We start from the raw sequence: 10,136 nt of genomic DNA, 5'->3' as shown, positions 1-10,136 counted from the left end.
TAAATACCATCGCTAAAATTGAGACAAAAGCGAGATCCTTTCTAGACAAATAAATGTCTACCTAGAAATTCAACAAAGAACTGATTTTTTTATTTTTTATTTTAAAAAGAACAGCCATCGTTGTTAGTGAATATATTTCTTTTTGGTTTCAACCACTTAAAAGAATTGCGAGGAATTAGGATTTAATCAGAAGACTCACTAAATTAAGTTTAGAACATTATAATGTGGAATAATTGTATTATTCGCTGTTGTGTGTGAAAGAAAGTAAGTTATGGCATGCTGTGAATAAAGTCTACCTTTGTAGTGTTGGGCTAAAAAAGGAGCAGCATAGTGGTAATAGCTGCAATTTCATCTCTTATGTAGTTTGTCAATATTATATAACTCGTGTGATGTATAGTATAATTATTATTTTTTATCTAGCATATATTTTTGATAATATGTCAAAAATTGTTTAACTGTCTATTGATTTTCTTGATCAAGATTTCCTACATTTCTCCCGTTTGAAATCAGTAGTACAATACAGTGACAAAAGTGATAGGTCTAGTTTCACTCGAATGCACTAAAACTGCAGAAGTCATGTCCTGTTGTTTGTTTAGCCACTTTTGTTGGTCATTGACTTGCGCTATTTTTTGCCATTGCTAAATGGTGGATGTTACTGTTAGTAACTTAGCTATCGCCCTTTTTTTTTTGGAAAAAAAAAAAGAAAAAGATCGATCGAATTCACACTCTGGGGAAATTGAAAGAGAAGCAGAGTTTCACATGATAAAACTCATTGCTAAATGGTGGGTCTTACTATAACCATGATTAGTTCTTAATGGAATTATTAATTGCATTCATGTGATAACAAATTAAGTGGATGGTGATGGAATACGCTCTGAGCCAGTCGCGCGCTCAGGATTGTCATTAAGGGGGTGTTACATGGCTTCAAGAAATTTTCATAACACTTCAACTACTAGACTAAAAATTGACTTGTGTTAAGGGTGGGTAACAAAAATAAAAAAAACATGACGCATAAATATACAATTATATTTGATCTCAGATGGCAAGTAACATTTGACTTTGAAAAGTGCATATGTATACACCTTAGTTTGGTGTCAATTGATCACTAGATACTTTAATTCATATTTATTTATCAGCATATTGTTGATGTATCGTGATGATGATTTTGTAAGTTGGGATGCGCAAGTGACACAATGAACATAATTTAATATGTATAGGGAGTCAAATCGTAGTAAGCAAAATCATTAAATGGAATAGTCATGGTTATGACTTAATGGCTTTGGGCCCTATGTGTTCATAATGCCCAAGGGAAGGCCACGCTAACTGATCAGCCGTGTTTTACGCGGGTTTTGACAACAATGACGCTGTGCCGTATCTCACTACTTTCTGCACATCGATTAAATATATTTTCTTCCTTTTAATTTATATTGACATTGTCACATTAATCGATCTTATATTTGAAGAAATAATAATTATCGAAAATTTACCTAGAAATTTTACAAAATTCAACAAATTCTTCAAAATTAAAATGAAGTTAAGGCCTTTTACTTGAAATTAACGCAATGCTTCAGCTTGTGAAGTTGGGTTTGAGGTTTAATCAGTTAGGATTTAATTAGTTTAGGTGGGTCTAAAGCGGGGACACGAGTAATTTCAATTTGATCTGGGATAACATTAATATTTAATAATTATGGACAGACTTAATTAACAGATAAACAACGAAAAAGACGTATTTAACTTTTGAATAAAAACTTTGGAGTAATGAGTAAAAGTTATTATATGTAATCAGAAAGTCGTAAAAATATTTTCTTTTTCTTTGATGTTTTTAAAATTTTACACATAATAAAAACTTTAGTAAATTTATTTTTTATTTTTTTTGAACTTTTCACGTTGATCGTGGTATAGTCCGCAATAGAAGTGTTGTTGCAACAATTCACATTCTCTGACCATAAAAAGGTCATATTAGTACTCCAACATCATCATGGGGGGCTCCGCCACATGTCTCCGGCGAGATTGGCTCGTGGCTTTTCGACCACTCAACGCTACGATTCCGTTTATCTGGCTCACAAATGTACGGTCTTGATTCCTCCAACAATGAGAATCCAACGGCTACGATGAATATATCATCATGATGCTCTATTGTCTTATTTCTGCTTTGTTTGCACGCAAGCTTTGGCTGCTCTGTTACTGTTGCCGACTTGGCGGTCGGCTTCCTTGATAAATAATCAGCTTTATTTTTACTTGCAGCCGAGCCGAATTCATGTTTGTATTTCTGATATTTCCGCTTTTTTTTTTTAATAATAATATCTTTATTTTGTTTCTATGGAGATCCGACTTATCTATTTTTACGATAATTTTTTTAGATCTTTCGAGTTATTAATAAATATATTTTTTTGTTTAATTTTTAAAATTCGAATTATATCATGTATGTTAAAATAAAATAAATAATATTTATTCCAACTTTGTTGCAATTTATATGTCTTGATTTGCTTGGAAATAATAAAAAGTACTTATTTTTCTCTTTAAAATGTCTGGTTGATAAGTTTCTTTTGAATATTTACAATCCATTTTGATTAAACGCTTGAAATTCATTTCATTAATTTGACATTGCGTAAGGTTCACAACAAGAAAAAAATATTCTTTAATGGAAAATGACACATTTCTTATTTAGTATCTCATTGTCTCAATTTATATGACATTTCAAATTTTGAGATTTAAGCAAATTTATTTTTAATCATAAAATTTTCATATATCTTTCAAATATTTTGAATCATTAATTACTTTTAGTTATAATATTACTTTTTAAGTAGTTATATATATATAAATTGAAAATTTCATGAATATATTCTCGGTCAAACTTAAATTGTTTGATACTGAAAAAATAAAATGTGTTACATAGATTAAGATAAAAAGAAAAGTAATTTAACTTTAAATTCCTCATTTTATCTTTAGTAAAATTATTTTTAAACATACAAATATCAATTATTCATCTCATAATTCTTAAACGCGATCGAAGGAGTAATAAGTTAAGAATAGGAACATGAGAAGAAAAGTCATCACGCGGATTATTTTAGGGATGCGGAGTCAAGTTCATAGTATCTTTTTTTGACTAAGACATTCCTTAATAGTTGTCTAACACGACAAAATAATGCTAAAGTCTTTTGCCAAACATGCCATTAAAGTTAAATCCCCCTCCAATTGTTATTTCCTACGAACGAATAATTTGGTTTTGTCGAAATTTTAACAAAATAAATGAATAACATTAAAATGTTAAGCTCTAATTTTTAAATTTTGATCATAATTTTAAACATAAATTTTTCAAAATTAGATTCATATTTCAAAAAATTACGTAAAAAATATCATAAAATACGATAATTTATAACTTAAAATATTTATAATGCATGAAAATATGTTTTAATTAAACTTTTGAAATTAATTTTATTACATAAACTAAAACAAAGAAATCATCCACATTATTTATATACTAGAGGTAATAGATATCACATTGTTTTGAGGAACCTTTTTTTTGTGCTAGTGACGTTTGATTCTGCGATTTTTTTTTTTAAAAAAAAGTTATTTTTAATTTTAAGAAAAAAGAAAAAGAAAAAGAAAATGGTGAATTGTTGAAATCACATCTACCTATTGTAATATTTAAATGAAAAACGCTTCAATCAAATAAAATAAACAAGAGTTATTTATTTAATTTGATGTAAGGTTAGTGAACATTTATAAAGACGAGAATTGACGTTTGTCTCCTTGTTTGAATTAAATAACACTAATTACATTGATGATTTAACAATATTATTATAATAGCTTTTGGCTGTTTTATTTAATTTTTTTCCTCCCTAGAGCAGCCAAGGCTTCAAAGAAAGTACTAACTATTTTAAATCATTTTTAACCAAATAAAACAGACTAATTTAAATCATTTAGATTATTTTTTATTTTTTCTTCCTACCAACTTGAAAATTCTTTTAAAAAAATGAATGGCAGTGTGTCATTTTACTAGATCCTCTTTAGCATTTAGCCAATCTCCATAATCAGCTTGAGTGAGACTTCACTAAATACTGCTTTGAAACTGGACCACAAAGAATTCCTTTTTTTTAAGTTGTCTATTTTCTTTGATATCGAATATTTATGTTGACATTCAATTAAATTTATATTATAATTTGATCGAATTTAAATTTGTATCAAAAATTTTTATATAAAGAATAAAGTGTTACTATCTATAAAGTTGATTTTATGATTCTATATATCTCTTTTCACTATTGTTGTTTGGTTGTATTATTAAATTAGTAGTTTCATAATTTCTTATTTTATTTATATAATGTATTATAATTTGCTGTTCTTTTACTTTTTATTGTTATGTTTTTTTAGCTTCCATAACATTATTTTAGCAAAATAATTTTTAATTTTTTTAATTTAACAAAACTCTAATATAATACACCTTTATCTTAAAGGAAAAATGCACGAGTACTCTTAATCTATATCTGAAATAGTGTCACGTAAATTGAAAAAGAAGCATTTTCCTATATTAAATATTTTACTTATTATTATTTCTGATTGAATTTGATTTAATTCTTTTTTAACTCTAAAATCGAAGAAGTATTTATCATTAAACCCGAAGAAAACTTCCATTTCCATAAGCTTAAAAAGAGCATAAGAAAGAGAGAAGAAACTCTACTTCTCTCTGAGTTTAGTATATTTGGTGACGACTCTCACGCGTAATTCTGCAGATCAATACACATCATTCATTCAAACTTCAAAATCTACTTATACCCTCTCTCCTCTTTTTTCTCAATTTTCTGAAAGATTTCAATTCAGAATTTGGTTACTGAAGTCACTAATTTGGTGCAAAATTGGAGGTATACAAATCTGGTTTTCATAATATTCAGAAAATTTTAATAGCCATCTATCTTTGTGGCTTATAAAGTTGTTTTGGTTTGATTAATATCTATTCCTTTTGGTCCTCTTTTAAGTTTTCCTTTCGCCACTTCTCAGAACAACAAATTTGATTTCAATTCTACTATTTTTAAGCTGAAAATTATGCAAGACCCATCAATTTATTCACAAATTAAGCCTCAATTTCCAGAGCAGGAACACCTGAAATGCCCTAGATGTGATTCACCAAACACAAAATTCTGCTACTACAACAATTATAACCTTTCTCAGCCACGCCACTATTGCAAAAGCTGTAGAAGGTATTGGACTAAAGGCGGTACTCTTCGTAACATACCTGTTGGTGGAGGTTCTCGTAAAAGCACAAAACGATCTTCATCTTCATCATCATCGAGTAAGAAAAGTTCATCAACTTCAACTACATCCCCTGCAACTCCTCCATTAACATCATCTTCTTCATCCACAAATCCAAAACCAGAGCCATTCGGTATACCTGCAATTCCATCTTTTGATGTGATGACTACTAGTACTGGTCCATTCAGCTCACTGTTAGCGTCAACCGAGCCGCAATTTGGGAATTTTCTCGAAGCTTTGAATCCGAATAATAATAATGGGTCCACTTTACAGTTGGGTAACCCAGTTTCGAGTTCGGGCCATCAAAATGGGAATACTTCATATTTGGGTGTTCAAAATGGTGGAGAATCTAATAATTGTTGGAATGGTGGTAACAATGGTTGGCCCGATCTTGCAATTTTCACTCCAGGTTCAAATTTCCAATAAAGTAGTATTTAATAGAAGGTATTTTAACTACTTTACTAAGTATTTAACTTTTTAAACTTTTTTTTTTTTTTTAACATTCTTTTGAGAGTGTTGTTGTTGATTGCACTCGTAGCAATACAACAAAAATAACATATCTAGTATAATTCTACGAGTGAGTTTGAGTACTAGGTAATTAAGGTATTAGTACATAATTTACTTCTGAAAAAAATGTGGTGTATGAGCAATGTTTTCAAATGCACATGGTTACAACACTCATTTTCTATTAGGTAATGCAATATAAAACATTTTATATTTATTACTTTATGTGTGTTTAATCAAAGGGAAAATGGAAATTAATGAGAATTTTCTGTTTTTTGCTACTAAACTCATTATATTTTGAAATTGTGAATTCAGAATTAAGTACTTGTGAATATTTTTCTATGCTCGATATAAACATTGAGTTCAATGTAAAATCAAATCGAGTATTTTATGTTTTCCATCGGCTGTTGATTGCCGATAATTGGTGTGGGCATTACAAGCATTCCTTTTCTTTTTGACGTTCACACACAATTACAAAAATTGAACGTAGCGATTGAATAAATTACGTAGTTAAACAACAAAGTTCATTGTCAATTCTATCACGCGCTGGATTGTAAAAATTTTTTGTTAGTTATGAAGTTAGGGGATTGGACTTTTTGTGAAATGTCACCAATTGTCTGAGTAAATGATTGTCATAAGGGAACATAACAAGACTTTTTGAAGTGATAAATGTAATACAATTGGATTGAAAATTCTTGTGTTGGTTCACATCTATATCCTCTTCAAAACGAATAGAGAGAATAATGATACAAGTTATCTTGCTCATGATGTAAGTTCTAAATATTGAATGCATTGGTGAGCCTAGCGTGAGTCATTTGTGCGTAATTCGATTGTTTTTAAGAGGTAGGTATATCGTATTATTTCACGAGATACTTGTCAGTTGTCATTTTATGCCGATCCAAATATTTAAGTAGACTATTTTTCATTTCTTTTTTGGATTATTGATAAAATTGATTTGCTGGATGATGCGATGGGGTATGGTGAAAGGCATTATAGACACCAAATTTAATGCTTATTTTTGAGTTCTAGACTTGTTACAATGTCTTAGAAGGGCTAGACAAGATCTCAAATTTTGCCTTAACTCCATATTTTATCTTATCTTTTTTGCCTCTCCTTTTTAGTGTATTTTGTTTGTAACAACTAACAAATAATTTATTAGATCTCCTTCTCCCCCCTTCTTGAAGTGGTTGGACATGTCTCTTGAGTACCATGGTCAATGTTTCAAATGATGCATACACTTGTATGCTTCTATACAACCAACAAAAAAAAATGAAAGAAAAAAGAAGAAGCAAATACATAATTTATTCTACAATTCCAAATAAAAACTCAATAATTTTATCCTGAAATCCGTAGATAAGTTTAAAAATTTTGCATGGGGTACATATATTACGAGGAGAACAGCAACATATACAAGTCGGGGTTCAATGCCAAACCAAGAATCATCGAAACTCATAAACTTAAATCAATCTTTTTAAAATAAGAAGGCTTGTTATTAAGGTATCACATTTAGCTCGTCATAATATAAGCTTGTTACAATCAAGTTAACCTATTTATAAATTCAAGACCTAATTTGGCCGCATATATAGTACAAATTAACCAATACAAAACGTAATAAATTTTTAAGTTGAGCAAGATGATTATGACTTACGTAGTTTTAATTGAGTCAATAATCGTAATTCCAGAAACTACTAAACAATTATAGACATATTTATTGATTAGGATCCATTTAACTCATCTAAATATAGCACACATCAGTCCCCATTTGATCTAACACCCCAAAGGAGTGGTTGGGGATAAATCAATCAATCTAATTGTCAGAAATGATTAACAACAACTATTCATATTTCCAAACTAAGCAATTTGATAAGAATTTTTGAGATGTATAACATAGGCCCGCAACCCATAACGTGCAATTGAGATGGAGCAGGACCACTCTATGGATTTATGATTTCCCATGTTGAACCAACCCACATGAGTGGGCCTTTTCAGTCACTTTGAGCTAAAATTTAGCAACTTTCTCTTAACAGAAACATGAATTTGGGGGCCACATACGTGATACAATTAGATGGTATGAAATATCGAGTGTTTACACTTAATCAATTGTAACTAAATACTTGATAAGGAAGGTCATTTTTACTATGCGAAACATCTATAATATTTCGCTATCCTCTATTTCAAACTCAAATTGTACAATGTTTGTAAAATTTCAAGTGTACATATTGATAGAGTCATATAGATACAGAGAACATTTATCATCTTATAATATGATATGATTAATTTAAATTAATAGTAATAGAAATTAGGGTCTATGTAGACTATTCAGAGGAGATATGCTAATCAATGATCTACTGATGTAACCGATGTTTATGAAGCTTGTGCCAGATATGCTATTGGCTTAACTGGTTGTAAACCCTCCCACTGACTAAAGAAATGAAATTTCAAGTATAAGTAGTCATAATGAATGCATTACCTAATGGTCTGCAATAAGCAATTGAAGCCTTGATTTCAACCCGTTAAGAGATTAGCCTTGTTGGGTTTTTGTTTGTCAACCCAATTTGCAGATTTCTGACTTTGTTTTTATACCATACCAATTCAATGTTTTCTATTTCAAATGTGGGGGAACTCGTTAAATTGTTCGTCACTTTCAAAAATAATATAAAACCATATACCTTTTTTAAAATGTTTTGTAGCACTCACGGCGTTAGGGTGTTAAATGGGTGGGTTGAGTTGAAATTAGAAATATTAAAATGGGTTGAATAGAAATCGGATTGGGTCTTGACCCGCCCAAGTTTACTTTGACTCAAATGGGCTAAAAAATGGGTTAGGTCTTGACCTGCCCAATTTAATTCGATTAATCTTAATAATTTAACATATCGATATTTAACTTTTATAATCACAATTTGAATTTTCGCTCAAGTATTTTTTGTTAAAAAGGTAACAAATGGATAGATAAATCCGAAAAGATGTTAAATAGATAATAATTCATACCTTCAATATAGAAACATATCTTAATAAAAAGTGTTAAAACGGGTTGAAATTAGATATTGAATTTGGCTCAATTAGAAACTCTCTTCAAATGAGTTAAACTTGAATGAGTTGAGATTGAGTCCAATTCAGATTATCTTGAACCCAACGCTTAAAATTCTGGGTGAATTGAGCAAGTTACTTATGTTTGATTTTATTTTTGACACCTCTACATAGCGTTTAGAGATTTTTACCTATCCATACTATATTTGAAACTTATTTACTTCTACTATGATTACGCTTATTTGCAATATTCCTATTTTGCTTTTAGTTGTTTTGTAATTCATAATATGATAGAAAAATCAATAAGAAGGAAAGAATATGGTGCGAATTAAAAAAAAAGAAGATATATTTTCGAATACCAAATAGAAATTAAGGAATTATAATTCTCTCTTTTTAGGATTAGGTTTCTTGTACATAATAATAATAATAATCATAATAATAATAATAATTTTTTTTAAAGAAAAGGAGTAATATTTCTGAATCTCAAATAGAAATTAACAAATTACATTTCTTCTCCTAGAAAATAAATTAAAAATATGACTCCTTAATAGTTTAGGATATATATTATTGTATACATTACATAAATCTCATAATATAAAATTTAAATTACATTTTATTCCTATTTTTAATATTACAAAAATTACTTAAAATAAAAGTCATCTGAATATATAAGTTTTATTTGAATACATTATGTGTGATATATTGCAAAAGCTAGAATTTCTAATTAGTTTAGAAATTAGAATTTGATATTTATGCTATTTAGTTAATTGTATTTAATTAGGATTTGTTGGTAGTAGGCCTTTTTTACATATTTTGAATTTAAGTTTCTTTAACTCTTCTTTGTCTACTACATAGCTCATATACAATATATAATTATTGCTGGAGCGGCTCAAGCATATTAATGGTCTAAATAAAAAAGTTTTAAATTTGAATTATTAAAAACTTTTATATAACTAACTTTTTCTAGTTTTTAATTGATAATATAATTATTCTTATTTTAAATTATTTTTGAAGATATAGTACTCTAAATATGTCAAATTTCTTATAATAATTCCTTAATTTGTCATGAAAAGTTTATTTTTTCTACAAGTAGTATTCAACATTTCTTCAAAAACAATAACTTATAAGCTATTATTCATTCACATATATTTTTCTAACGAAAGTGAAAAAATTAGCTTTAGTTTAATTATTCTAAAAAATATAATTTCATATGGGTATATTTAATCCTCCTCAAACATGTATTATTTTTTATAACTTTTTTATTTTAATTACTAATTTAGATTTATTATTTTGATAGTCAAATTTATTCAAGTTTCACTAATATTTTTGTGAAATTAATTATATATGACCCAATTTTT

The 10,136-nt window shown here is 28.5% G+C and overlaps 1 protein-coding gene across 1 annotated transcript; it reads left to right on the top strand.

The window, feature by feature from the left end:
• The first annotated feature begins 3,936 nt into the window (after nucleotides 1-3,936).
• Nucleotides 3,937-6,037, top strand: LOC101246611 (dof zinc finger protein DOF3.1). Its single transcript, XM_004235567.5, has one exon. It carries the CDS (start codon nucleotides 5,041-5,043, stop codon nucleotides 5,671-5,673), a length of 633 nt encoding a protein of 210 aa, XP_004235615.1. The 5' UTR covers nucleotides 3,937-5,040; the 3' UTR covers nucleotides 5,674-6,037.
• Nucleotides 6,038-10,136: the final 4,099 nt, after the last annotated feature.

The sequence above is a fragment of the Solanum lycopersicum genome, chromosome 3 (genome assembly GCF_036512215.1).
Source record: "Solanum lycopersicum chromosome 3, SLM_r2.1".
In the NCBI taxonomy this organism is placed as follows: domain Eukaryota; kingdom Viridiplantae; phylum Streptophyta; class Magnoliopsida; order Solanales; family Solanaceae; genus Solanum; species Solanum lycopersicum.
This window is presented reverse-complemented; position numbering and strand designations above follow the sequence as displayed.